The sequence below is a fragment of the Pocillopora damicornis genome, chromosome 1 (genome assembly GCF_964200805.1).
Source record: "Pocillopora damicornis chromosome 1, jaPocDami1.2, whole genome shotgun sequence".
Classification (NCBI taxonomy): domain Eukaryota; kingdom Metazoa; phylum Cnidaria; class Anthozoa; order Scleractinia; family Pocilloporidae; genus Pocillopora; species Pocillopora damicornis.
Window position 1 is genome coordinate 2184385 of NC_142670.1, and position 13585 is coordinate 2197969.

General features: G+C 35.6%; 4 protein-coding genes, 1 long non-coding RNA gene and 1 pseudogene across 15 annotated transcripts in view; 3 read left to right on the forward strand and 3 right to left on the reverse strand.

The window, feature by feature from the left end:
• LOC149051279 (uncharacterized) overlaps positions 1–12263 on the forward strand; it is a 33235-nt gene extending 20972 nt beyond the window's left edge. Inside the window, exon 6 of the long non-coding RNA XR_016184575.1 lies at positions 12164–12263. This is a non-coding gene — a long non-coding RNA (uncharacterized LOC149051279). The remainder of the gene's footprint in view (positions 1–12163) is intronic.
• LOC149051269 (uncharacterized) overlaps positions 1–13585 on the reverse strand; it is a 216351-nt pseudogene that overhangs the window by 82859 nt on the left and 119907 nt on the right. The gene's annotated exons all lie outside the window — the stretch shown is intronic.
• Positions 1–13585, reverse strand: part of LOC149051270 (uncharacterized) — a 158518-nt gene that overhangs the window by 82859 nt on the left and 62074 nt on the right. The gene's annotated exons all lie outside the window — the stretch shown is intronic.
• On the reverse strand, positions 186–3998 carry LOC149051281 (uncharacterized). Its single transcript, XM_089198347.1, has one exon. The coding sequence runs from the start codon at positions 3996–3998 to the stop codon at positions 909–911; it is 3090 nt and encodes a 1029-aa protein (XP_089054473.1). The 3' UTR covers positions 186–908.
• LOC149051282 (uncharacterized) lies at positions 9724–12330 on the forward strand. Its single transcript, XM_089198739.1, has 4 exons — positions 9724–10237; positions 10838–10964; positions 11444–11583; positions 11947–12330. The coding sequence occupies exons 1-4, from the start codon at positions 10136–10138 to the stop codon at positions 12313–12315; spliced, it is 738 nt and encodes a 245-aa protein (XP_089054865.1). The 5' UTR covers positions 9724–10135; the 3' UTR covers positions 12316–12330.
• The window catches only part of LOC113664180 (uncharacterized), an 82480-nt gene continuing 81881 nt past the window's right edge, over positions 12987–13585 (forward strand). For all 7 annotated transcript variants that reach the window (XR_016184514.1, XR_016184513.1, XR_016184512.1 and 4 more), the window contains exon 1: positions 12987–13128. The gene's annotated coding sequence lies outside the window, so the exon portion shown is untranslated. The remainder of the gene's footprint in view (positions 13129–13585) is intronic.

The following is a 13585-nucleotide window of genomic DNA, read 5'->3' on the forward strand; positions in this document are numbered from 1 at the left end:
AGAAATTTTACACCCTACAACTTCTCCTTATGACATCCAGGCATTATCCAGAAAACAGGAAATGAGAATACTCAAACTTATCAGGTAGAATTTGTTGCCTTGATCTAACACCAAATTCTCATAACTTCTTTACAAGGATATGTGTCTAACAATTGAGGCCAAATGTATCTCAACACAAAGTTGAATTTGGTTTACAAAATTTATTATGAAAAAAATAAATATGTACATAAATTACATTAATATTTACAACAAATGCAGAAACCTCCCTGAGTCAAATTGTTTAAATGTTATGTAAATGTTACACCAAAAACCTACAAAAAGGCCTTGCTTAGGGTCTGTCTGAAAGCAATGTGTTCTGATTTTTAATGTGGTTTCATATCTTTTTTTGATATTTTGCCGGATAATCAAAAAAAAAAATTATAGAAAACACGAGAAATGAAAAAAAAGAAAACCTGGTATACTACCAGGTAAACTGTGGTGTATTCACTAATCTAATCCGCTTAAAATCTCACAAAACTCTCAAGCGATCAAAACATACAGAAGCATGAAGAGAATTTAGGATCGAAACTAACCAATCATAAAATGAAAAAGCTTCCTGAGAGGTCCGAGGTTCGATTGTTTTCTCTGCAGGAAGCTTTGTGTTTTTTACTTCAATGTTATTGGTTTGCTTATTAAAAAAGATTGACATCGTTTGTTCTCAATAAACATGTTCATTGGTTCATTTTTCTTCATTTCGATCCGGTTCAAATAATCTCGCTGCTCTGAGCGCTTCACAGAGTAAGTTTGCTTTCATTCACGATTTGAGTTGTTGGGCTGTAATTATCACTGAGCTGGTTACCTCACAGTTATTTTGAATAGTAAGTGGTTCTAATAATTTCTTTCTAGTTTTTAATTGGAATTGCTGAGGCCTAAAAAAATACCTTACACTTAGACTGACTATTGCTTAGTAAATTACGTGCCTTTTGCTCACCTGCTTTTGTGATGTTATTTGCTCTGAGGGCTAACATGCGTAGCTGACAGTTGTTGTTGTTGTTGATGGCTTCAGCCAAGTGCTGTGCTCCAATGTCTGAGATTTTATTTGCTGAGAGGCTTAACATGCGTAGCTGACAGTTGTTGTTGTTGATGGCTTCAGCCAAGTGCTGTGCTCCAATGTCTGAGATTTTATTTGCTGAGAGGCTTAACATGCGTAGCTGACAGTTGTTGTTGTTGATGGCTTCAGCTAAATACTTTGCTGCTTCATCTGTCAATTGATTTACTGCGAGGTTTAACCAGCTCAGTTGAGATTCCCTACATTTTAACAATTTACCAATCTCCAAACAACCTAATGGACCAATGTTATTGCCACTCAAATCTAAATGTGAAATTTGTTGAACATTAATTACATTTACTAACGAAGAGCAATCAATAGCTGTGAGGTGACAAGTAAAAAAATTTACACAATTAAAGTTAATTTGTTGAAGTTTTCTCTGTGCTTCTGACTTCATTCTACTATTTTCGTTTAAACATTTCATTAATGTCACTGCTAAATATTGCTCGTCATCAGTCGGCCAGCAGGTCACTTTCGTTTTCTCTTCATTCTCAAGTGGCCACTGTACGTTGTAGTATTCGTCTTCTTCTTCTTCAGTTTTCACAGGAAGAAGGTCTGTGATAATTTCGCTTGGTACGTGAGTTTTATTCTCCATTAATCCTGCTACAAACTGAAAAACCAGCTGCCATTTGCCTTCCTTAATGTGCATTTGAACAAAGGTTTTTAATTCTGTTTCACTCGTGTTAGTTAGGTGCTTCGCAGCGAAAAACTCCTGCATTGTGAGATGAATAAAACAGAACTGTCCTTCGCTACTAAACGAGTCAACTTCACGGTCGGGTAAGCGGTGAAATAGAGCGCTGTCCTCCATTCCGCGTACTTCGTTTGCTCCAAAGATCAGCCTTCCTTCTTTAATTCCTTCAAATGCCAATTTTTGTAGTTTCTCCAATTTTTTTTCTTCTTCGGGGGCCAATTCATCTGATTCAAAGTCTTTGCGAGTGAAATGTTTATCGCGAAATTCTTCGTTGTGTCTCAAGTAGAAAATTTTCACGGCTCTCTTGTATATGCCTGTTAAACTTGTTGGTAGGTTAAGACCTCTAGGAGTATAGAACTTCACCATTTTAAAGAGACTTGAGCAAATGATGAAGCAACTCGCAGGAATGTAACATAGAGATAAAATATTGATGTTATTTTTGATGTGACGCTTTACTGTGTCGCCTGCTTCCTTGTCTTCTTCAGCAAATTTGGTAACGTATTCTTCGACTTGTTCGGATGAGAAGCCAAGGATCTCAAGAATTTTCTCAAAACGGATACTTTCGGTGCATGACAGAGCTGTAGGTCTTGTTGTAGTTAAAACTGCCGCCCCTTTGAGAAGTTTTCCGGTCGTTAGTTTGGCATAAAGCGCCGAGAGGGGCATCTTCTCGTCTACGCTGTTTTTGAATTGAGGTTTCTCATTTTCCGTGCCGATCTTTGAGTTATCTTTGAATTCATCAATTCCATCGAAAATAAGGAGAACTTTCTGAGGGTTTTCTAGGATGTAATTCCAGACTTCCTCATCCAGCTTGTTCCTGGGTGAGTATGTGGAGCGGGTCAGTAGCTCCCGAAGACTAAGGTCGGTTGCAGCGTTGAATAATCTGAATTTGACGAAGAAAGCAGCATCAAAGTGGATTTTGTCATCGGGTGTTTTATGGAATACTTTGTTAGATGCCCAGTCTCTGAGAATTTTTGTACAACAAAGAGTCTTTCCGATACCGGGACGACCGACGATCAAAATGTTTTTGTTTTTGTGATTAAGAATGTCCTCTGGCCCTCTCGGTGTTTCGTTTTTAACACCCGACCTGGCGTAGATTTCCAAATTCTTCCGTCTGTCTTCAGTAAAGTCATAATCAGCCATGTTAGGTACAACAACAAGGTTAGTGTAAATCTGATCCAGAGTCAAATGTTTAGGTGGGTGTCCTTTGCCAGGAGGACTTGGAAAAAGCGACTGGAGTTGTGGGGGTTGATAAGTGTCGTCCATAATCATTTTCTTTGTATTCTGGATGAATTCCTGAAGCGGTGAATTTACGAGTTGTTCAGGCCCGCCCTGCAGATGTGGGATGTTCGTATCATGGTCTTCTTGTGAGATGTTTGTTTCTGTCCGTTCTTGCCGCTGAGGTTCATGTGGGTTGTTTGTTACAAGTTGTGTTCCTTCTTCTTGCTGCCGAGATTCTTCGGGAGGATTTAGATGAGATGCTTGAAACTTTGAGTTTTGCATGAAATCCCTTTCTTTGCATGCCTTAAAAAAAATGCAGACGATTTCAATCAGAATACTAACGACGAAAATTCCATTTAACACAAGGACAAAGTCCATCCAGAAGGTTTTCTTTGCCGCTCGTTGATTGTGACAGTCGTGCAAAGTAGAGTGTTGGGCGTTGTTAGATGAATTCCTTGGCTGAGTGGTTCCATCGGTTAAGTAACAGTGAAACTTAGAGGAAAACTTTGAAGGATAAAGCAACTGAGTTTGTAGGATGATGAAAACAACTCCTAAAACAAGTTTTATGGATAGTTGACCGCAGTAAGCGATAAAAAGCTTCTTTCCCGTTGATAATGGGTCCTCTTGATCGCTCGACTGTCTCTCTGGATCACCATTACGAATGCTTCGCGACAGTCGATTGACTGTAGGTCTTACTATTTGGGAGTAGATAACACATACAAATATAATGAGGACGAAATTTATGATTACGAAGCCGTAGACAGGCAAAGCGAATTTGTTGTACCGCTCCTGGTATTTCTCGTAACATTTTCCCCGGACGAAGTCGATGTTTTTACTTTTCGCTGCGTCACAGCGAAAATCAAACCTTGGTTCGCTGTTTTCCATTTCGGCGAATATAACAAGGGGGATGACACCAATCAGGATCCAAAAAACCACTACTACATAGTGAATTTTGCCAAAAGTTTTTGGCTCCAAATAATCTAATAGTTTATCCAGAGACATTTTTAGTTTTTCTGTAACTTTCGTTTGAAGACTGATTTCTCCGAATTAATGAATTGCTATTTTGATCATATTATATTTAATGAGATACAGAACTTTCGTTTGATTGGCTCTTTGAAAACTTTCAATTGTCAAAAGGGCGATGGCTTATGCAAGGTTTACTTGTTTACATAAGAAACAGATATCAGACCACTAAATTAAGACGGAGACAGATATGTGTTATTTCAGAAGATGCGCTTGACCTCCATTCATCCATTGGCCCCCATGTGCTCTTTTTCACTCTCTTACACTGTGAACTTCAATTAATTTTCAGCGCGGTTATTTTGCAGCTTAAAGACTGCTAAATTCTAAGCTACCAAGTATCGCCATCTTTTTTTTTGTGGTATTTACTTTAAAAGAGTTTTGTATTTCTTACTTAGAAGCTTAAACACCTGGGTGTGATGCAGGTCAGAGACTTCTTTCTTTAACGCCAGTGGGAGACGTGATGAAAGAAACAATTAGTCTGTTGACTCTCTAAGATTAGATAACGTAATGATGAGGCAAGAATTTCCGCGTCAAGCTAAACTTTAAATCGTCAAATTTCCGCTTTAAAACGAGTCCGCAAAGCTAGTTCACACTGGCTATCTCCTGCTTAGATTGATGACAATAGGAACTCAAACTACATAAAACTATTTTTGTTGTCTTATTTCGTTGTAGCTCTTCACTTCGCGTTGCCAAAAAATTCCGTAGCATGTGAAGAGCACGCGGCGCCAAATTCCTTTGGCTTGACGTCATTAGTTATTCAAGAGGTTAGGAGGGCACTGTAATTAACTGATAGATTTGGCACCAGATTGATGCTTGGCGGGAGGATTAGAGAGTTTCAGGACAAATATCGTGACAATAGCGAAGAGTGCTAATGACGTCATGAAATTTCAGTTCCCCTTCGTGACTCAGACAAACAACGTTCGATTCTTGTTGCGTGTTGTCACGTTTACGGACACGAACTCTAATCTTTTTACTTATGTAACTCTTCCGTTTTTAGCACAAAGACACTAAGAAACTTTCAATGACTTTCTATTTAATTGTTAGCGCGCTTTGTTTGATTTCCGTTCCGTGACTAGCGAATATCCGCTCAAAGCTAGCTACATAAAGCCCTGTTCATTTCTATTTCCGGTACGTCAAAGTGTAAGAACTAAATTCGCCTTCTATAAGCAAGTAACTCAGTTGCGAGGAGTCACTGTAGCGAAAGCATTTCGGAGCTGAACGAAGTTTAGGAGTTCTCTACCCCGGAGTCAAGATCCGATGTAAGTTACGCTCGTAATATTCCTCATTTTTATCATTTCTAGTTTCGTAGTCTTTCGGTTTTCCTTATCTCGAACCTTCATGTATCCGTTCTATAGTTTTTACCGCCTGTGCTGTACAAAGACTGCCAGCTTAAGTGAATAAAGAGTTTGATGCTGCTGCTTATCTAAAGTTCAACACTGTGGTTATACTGGCGAACTCCGGTGCACAACACCACGTGTCTGCGACATCGGGAACGCGACACGTGTGATAAATAATAAGTAAACGAATGGAGGGCATTTCGCTTCAATCTTTTGCAGTTTAGATGGCTAAACAATGTTGATAGAAAACTAAACCAAACAATTTCACGAGACTTTCGAAATGAACTGCAAAGCACTTGATCATAATGCTTCCAATTAACTGAATCAACCTCTCACTGCGTTAGTCAAAACAAAAACTTTCGTGTGGGTCCAAAGCAAGGTCAGTAGACAAATTAAACACGTCCACTTATGGAAGTTAGACAAGGTTGTCACAATTCGGAAACTCGTCACAACAGCTCAAAGCGAAATAACTTCGGAATTCGAATTTATGCAAAAGAGGTGCAAAACAAAAACAAACGACTGCGACTCACTCCAGCTGCTGATACACTTCACGACACATACACGTCCGTGTAGCCGCATTCCACAAAATGGCGGATAATAACAGCACACCATCTTTTCCCGCCGTTCACGAAAATGAATTAAGCGAGAGGAATGAAAGAAGAGGCCGGTGCAATTTTTCCTAGTTAGTGCCAAAGAAGATTAGACGTAGGGGATCATAGAAGACATCGGATTTGAGTACTACGATCACCACCTCGGCTGGTCGAGATGATTTCGAAAATCCTTCTCATCAGGCGTTGCAACCTAGACCAATTTTAGATGCTTTGCTGGTAAGTCTTAATTTTGCATCTATTAAAAATATTTTCGATTCTGTTTTTTTTTTTACTGTCCAAGCCGAATTGGGAAAAAGCGTCTTCAGTGACAACAAGATTCATATCAATGAGTCGTTAACCACCTACAGGAAGATATTGTTTGGGAAAATTAATACATTCAAACAACAGCGTAATCACAAATTTTTATGGACTGCCAACGGGAAGATCCTCCTAAGAGACTGAGACCTCACGTATTGTAAGCTTCTCTACCCACGAGGAATTCGAAGATTTTTTGGATGAGATTAATAACAGATAAGAATTTTTTTTTTCAACATCTGATTATTCATATTTATTTATATTTCTTCACTTTATACAATCTCCAATGAATGAATTACAATTAATTCCTTGCAGATTTTGCCATTTCTACAACCTCAATGATCGAGAGTTTAATTTTGCAAATGGCTTAAGGTCAGTTCAGTTCAATCAGCTAAAACATACTGACCCGGTCAATTTGATATCCAACCCTGATAAATGTGATGAAACCGATCCTGACTTAATGCTTACTATTCCAATGTCAAATTACTACTCCATATCTCAGATAAATAATGCTATTGCCAAAGCTGGGCCAAAAGCCATTTCAATGTTTCACAGTAATATGAGAAGCTTACAAAAAAATTTAGCTTTGCTTGAAGATTTTATTTATTCCCTTGATAAAAGACCAGAATTTCTTGCTATTACTGAAACCAGATTAAATGCAAACTCTGTTTGTAATGTGGATCTTTTAAATTATGAACTTTATTATACTGATTCACCTACTTCGGCTGGTGGGTCAGCTATCTACATCATTAAGACTCTTAACCCTTTTTACTCCCAGATCAAATTTGTAATTCTCCTAAATTTCAACCATAAAATTCTTATAATGTTAGTTCAGAGAAGTTAGTATTGGATCAACTTATTATCTCCAAATTGATATTTTATTATATTCTTATCACTTATCTGGTTGACATTGTATTGATATTGTAAGGAGAAATTCTGTCTTGGTCACTCACAGGAATTAAAGGGTTAAATCTATACCCAGACTTGATATAAAATTTATTGTCCAACAAGTCGAACCGTGCTGGGTTGAAATCAATCCATGTAATGGCAAGGCACCTATATTAATTGGATCCATTTATAGACACCCTGGTGCTAATATAGAAGAATTTACTAAACATATTGATGATCTAATTATAAAATTAAAGAATAGATATCAACTATACATTCTGGGAGACATGAATATAGATTTTTAAAATATAACCATCATACACAAACTGAAGAGTACCTAGATATGCTCCACTCTAACAACAACTCAGCAATAATAACTAAGCCTACCAGAATTACTAATTATACGGCAAATTTGATGAATCATATTTATACCAACAACACTAACCAAATGATATCTAGAATTGCTACAATAGATATCTGGGATCATCTACCAACCTTTTGTATTGTTGATATACCAGTACAAAAACAAAAACAAAAATTTAAGAGATATTTTAGAGACTACAGGCAATTTGATTCAGAGCTTTACCTACAGGATATCAAAGCAATTGACTGGAATAGTATTTACATTGAAAGCAATGACTGTAATGAAATTGCAACTAAGTCCATAAGTACTCTTCAGCTTATTGTTCATAAACATGCATCAAGGAAACAAATATCCCAAAGTAAACAGAAGCAGTTTAGTAAGCCTTGGATAACTAATGGTATACTCAAATCTATCAAAACTAAACAAAGCATGTATAGAACACACTTTCTCTCAAATAACCCCCCAAAAAGAGCAGAATATAAAAAATATGCCAATAAACTTAACCACTTAAAGACTGTTAACCATGATATTCTGCTCTCTAAATTATATACTTATGGAATCCATGGAACCCCATTTAAATGGTTTAAAAGCTACTTATGCAATCACACTCAATTTGTAAAGATTGATGAAATTGAATCTAGTATGGAAACTATTACATGTGGAGTTTCCCAGGGTTCAACACTCAGGCCATTGTTATTCTTGCTTTATATTAATGATTTACCAAACTCCTCTGAGAAGCTTTCTTTTAGAATATTTGCAGATGATACTAATATTTTCTTTACCTGTAGTAATCCAAATGAGGTTGAATTCCAATGAATGAAGAGATTAAATTAGTTTTAAAATATTGTTCTATTAATAAGTTATCTGTAAATTTTAAGAAAACTAATTATATGCTAATAACATCATCAAAGAAAAAAATACATTTAAATATCCACAATATTGATTGCAAAAGTTGTATTAAGTATCTAGGTATATACCTTGATGAGCATCTACAGTGGGAATCCCAAATTCAACATGTAAATAATAAATTAGCAAAGAATGTAGGTATAGTTAATAAGCTAAGACACTATCTTGATTTTCATATGCTCAAACAGTTATATTATACCCTTATTTATCCATACTTAAACTGTGGTCTTGCCAGCTGGGGTGCTGCTTATAAAACTAGATTAAATAAAATCTGCACTAAGCAGAGTAGATGTATATGAAGCATGTTCTTTGCTCATGGCAGAGAACATGTCAACTTGTATTATAATCTTCTTGGAATCTTGAAACTTGAAGATATTTACAGACTAAAAGTATCACTTTTTACATATAAACTTAAGAATGACAAAAGTAACACCCCAGCTGTACTACTGAATATTCTCACACCTGCATCAGAGATTCACTCATATAATACCAGATATGTTTCAAATCAAAACTTCTTTAAGCCATAAGTATGAAGTAATTATGGTATGTCTACATTTAAATTCTCTGCAGTAAAAATCTGGGAATCTGTACCACCTGAATTTAAACGTTTTCCATACATGCTATTCAAAAAGTGGTATAAAGATTGTTATTGAGTACTCAAAACTGACCATAGTTTAACTGTTAGCTATATAAGATAATGCTTCACAACATGCAGTTTTCCTTTTATTCTAACTTGTATTTATGTATTTCTTTCCTCTCTTACAATAACAATATTGTCTTTAATGTAACTATTAATTATACTCAACATGCAGCCAACCCTAACTCATATCTACACATGACAGTGACCAACTCAAAAGCTCATTGGCTACTTTGGTCACTGTACATGATTAAATATTCTTTCTTCTAGTTAATTTCTGTTTGTATTTTTTCTGTGTCATTGTAAATCATGTTATGTTAAGTTATTTTTTCTGTAAACAGTGTGAAATAATAAACTTGAAAACTTGAACTTGAAACTTTACAGTCATTTTCGGCTTAAGTTCTTGTAGCATGTACTCTATAAATTATATTTGGGTGTGACACATGTCAGGAAAAGATCAGGAAAGAAGTCATGGAATTTTATTTTGAGTCATGGGAAGTTGGTATGTTTAAAAAAGTGGATCAATATCAGTATCTGGGCAACTGCCCACCTACCCCTCCCCTAGACCAACATTAACCTTAACTTGTTGTCAATTGACTGTTGTTGAGTTAGGGGAGGGGTAGGTGGGCAGTTGCCCAGATACTGATATTGATCCAAAAAAGTCAAGGAAAACTGATCTCTGTAGCAACCAAGATATTTCTCATTCAACAGACTGTTTTTTTTTTTTTCAAAGATATATGGGAGATTGTTTTGTTCATGAGTTGTGATGAATCACACACAATGACAGTATTAATTTTTTTATTCCTCATTATTTTCTTTTGTATTGGGCTGAAGCTTATATCATTAATACCTCCTCTTTTCCAACAAGGATTTTACATGCAGTTTTTAATTAAAAACAGATCTCTTACCATACATAGGAGTGTAAATTTCACAGCAGTTTAAATATTTATGGTGTTATTATTTATTTCTAGGATGTTTCTGATGATGAAATCATTGCAGATGGTGAATTAAGTTCTGCTTCATCCACTGATCCATGCTCTCTGACAGACCTTGTGCCTGTTACCGCACAGTTTGCACTCATGTTAGAGCTATTGAACAGCAATGCTTTTACCACCATTGGCAGCATTGGCATTTCTTTGTTGACTTTTCTGGATTTCGATACAGTTACAGAGAAATTGCTTGTAAGTGCCTAGGATATTTGTCATAAATATTAAGGATAAGGCCTAGGTAGAGGCACTTATTACGAATATTCCCAAATCTTGGCCAGCAGGCTGATCATTGTTTATAAGTTATTTTTGTAGCACTAGTGTTGATCTTGTTTTGTACTGCTAGTACTGTAGTACAAAAAGAAATGACCACAATTTATGTACTACTAGTAAGTGGACCTTTCCATCTAAACAAGACTCAAACCTGGGTAGTATTAATACATCACTGTATACATGCAATATAAAATATCTTAATTGCACACCTTTGGTATTCATAATAATTTTTGATTTTGTTTAATATTTTTTATCTAATGTTTAATATTTATTTATATTTTCGATTCTCTGTACTGTAGTTTCTAGTGCATCTTGTACATGTACAAGGAGGTTGGACATTCTGCGACTTGGCACAAATTGTTTGTGGTCTGTACCCTTGGGGCACATCAAAAATGTCTGTTTTTTTATTGGTTAGCACAGTAGCTATGTAGATTACTCATAACTAGATATAATTTGGTACTTGTGGTTGTGCCAAACAAAATCAATCGTTTACATTCCATATTTTTTATCCTCTTCCATCAGGAAGCCAAATATGTGATTTTTGAAAGAGAACCCAGGGATAACATTTGGATCTATCATTGCAAATGTGTTGAAGGCACGCGGCAAACAGATTATTTGCAGTCACTGTCATCAACAGTCACAGGAGATAGTAAGTACAAGCATATAAACTGATATAAATAATTTATAAAAATGCTCCAATAAAATTGTTCATCCAAGTCACAGTTTGAATGTAGACAATAACTGTATCTCATGTGCACATTCATTAAGTGCCAGTCATTTCTGTTTATACATGAGGAGGCAACTGCTGTTCCCATCCTCTTTCTTACAGCTTCTCTTTTTTATTGTTGCCAATTATTTCTCCAGCCTCCTTTAAGCACCCTCGTGTGCTAGTCAAATGTTTTTTTCTATGGAATTCTAACAACCTGAGTTGTGAAATGAAAGGCCCCAACTACTAGTAACAGGATAATAAGCTGTCTTCATTTAGCTATTTTGTTTTGAATCCGACCCCTGTGTCTTTGACTGTGTCCCAGGCCCTTGTGCCATAATTTTCTTCTTTGCATTTCAGTATTAAATAGAGAAATAAATTATGTCTAATAATAAGTATTGTTGATTAAATGTTTGTCACAGGTTTAACTGCAGCTAGTTCTGTTTATGGGAATTGCATCCATATTGAAGCCACTAAAAAGTTGATGGAAAGCTTTGACACGGAAAACAACATCACCCCTTCACTTGCCAGAGACACACATTCTCATGATCACACTTACCAAGTAAGATGAATTAATTTTTTGCTTTGGAACATTAAAATTTTGGAATTATTACTAACATTAATCTTACTTTCTTCAACATTTTCCTTGTTATTTTTTACTCATCCTAATGATTTTGGTTTAAGTTAAATAATTTTAGAGCATAATTTGTGTATTTAAACAGCTAGGCTCCCTTCAGAGTACAGCTATTGATGAATGTTAGTTTATTATATTCTTGGAGAAATGACAAGTGCATTATTTGCTGTAGGTAGCTGTAAACATCATATTTTTCCATTTGTATCTGTTATTTAAGTAAAGACTCTCTGAAATGATTGTAGCATTTCCACAGTCTACTTACTTTTTGTTCTTGCTGTTTTTCTATCTCAGGAGGAACATCATGACTTATTGCCTGTGAATGGGAATAATTTTACCATTTTTGTACATGGAAATAAACAGCATGGAGTAGTTGGCCTCCAAGGTGCACTTATCACTTGCTTTATCTGTGATCACCAGCGTCACAACTGTGAGGATGTAACAAAAGTAGCAGAATCTGAGGAAACAATGGAACACAAAATGCCTGATTTTCTGGTTGATTTTTTTGCAGAGAGAAATTTTCAAGAGTCTACTGAATCAGTTGCAGCAGCCACCATTTGTAAAGAGGGGAAAATAAGATCAGTATCTTGTAAAAAAAAATACCATTCCATGTATCATCAACACAAAAAAGTGTTCTCCTCTGGAAGATGTTCTTTGTGGTAAAATGTCAACGACTGCTTTGGTGCTGCTTACTCCCATTTTGTCTCCCTCCTGCCCAAAGTGTTCATGGCAGTCAGACTACACAAGCTTTGTGCTTTTTGAAAGAGCAGACATGGTAATATGAAGGTAAGAAATTCCTTGCTTTAATTCCTTGTCTCTTTAAGTGCTCAAGTGTTCAAATCCTCAGCTGACATCAAGCCAAATAAATTATTGTTATTATTTTGCCTCAGCTCAAGGTGAATACAGGTGGACTGCTGAAAACCAACACAAGGTTTTTGTATAACTCTAGCACAGATATTTTTCAGCCATAGATGGCAGCCAGAAATCAGAAATGTTCTCCTCTTTGTTACATAATTATCACTGACTTTTCATTCCTAATTCTAAAACTAAAGCTTTTAAATTTGGAGGTGAAGTTAACAATGCATCAAAATTAACAACATTCACCTTCCAGTTGTTGTCCATAGACCAAACTACTTGTCTGTGCTTAAGCTCCCTATTTACAATAATAATATAACTTAAATTTATATATTATCCAAGCATAAATGTTCTGAATTTACAATATGAAAAGGTTCATGCCTGTGGCTACTAACATGTCATGTATGAGTAATTTTATGTCATCATATCATGAAATTTTAGTAGTAAGCAAATAATGATTTCTGTATGTTTCATTTCAGTATTACATTATACTTGTGTTGAGGAAATCTGTGATGGAAAAGAGGAGTTTGATGGCTCAGAGCTCACTTTGTTAAACATGGGTTTCTACATTGTTTCTTATGAGGTCTTGAGGGATTTCATGTTTCATTTTCTTAAGGGGAGGTACATGTAACTTATTCTGTATCATCAATGAATTCTCTGTTGCAGTTTAAAAGTCTTACAGGCCTTCACACTTATTGCACATTACTTTGATGTTGTGTTGATAATGGCATTATGAAAATTACATTATGTTGAAATGTTTTCAAGTAATCACATACTACCCAGAAGTTTACAATGAATTTAAAAATGACATTAATGTGACATCTGAATATCAAGTAATGTACTTAGTTCAATAAATTTAAAAGTTTCTGGAACACACCCAGCAGATATAAAAACAATAATTGTAATTTAATACCTGATTGTAACTGTAATTTAATACCTGATTTTCATCGCAAACCATCATGTGCAGACAAATGAGTCTTAGATTGTTTAGTATAATTGTTGTAAATTAATTTACAACAATTATACTAAACAATCTAAGACTCATTTGTCTGCACATGACGGTTTGCGATGAAAATCA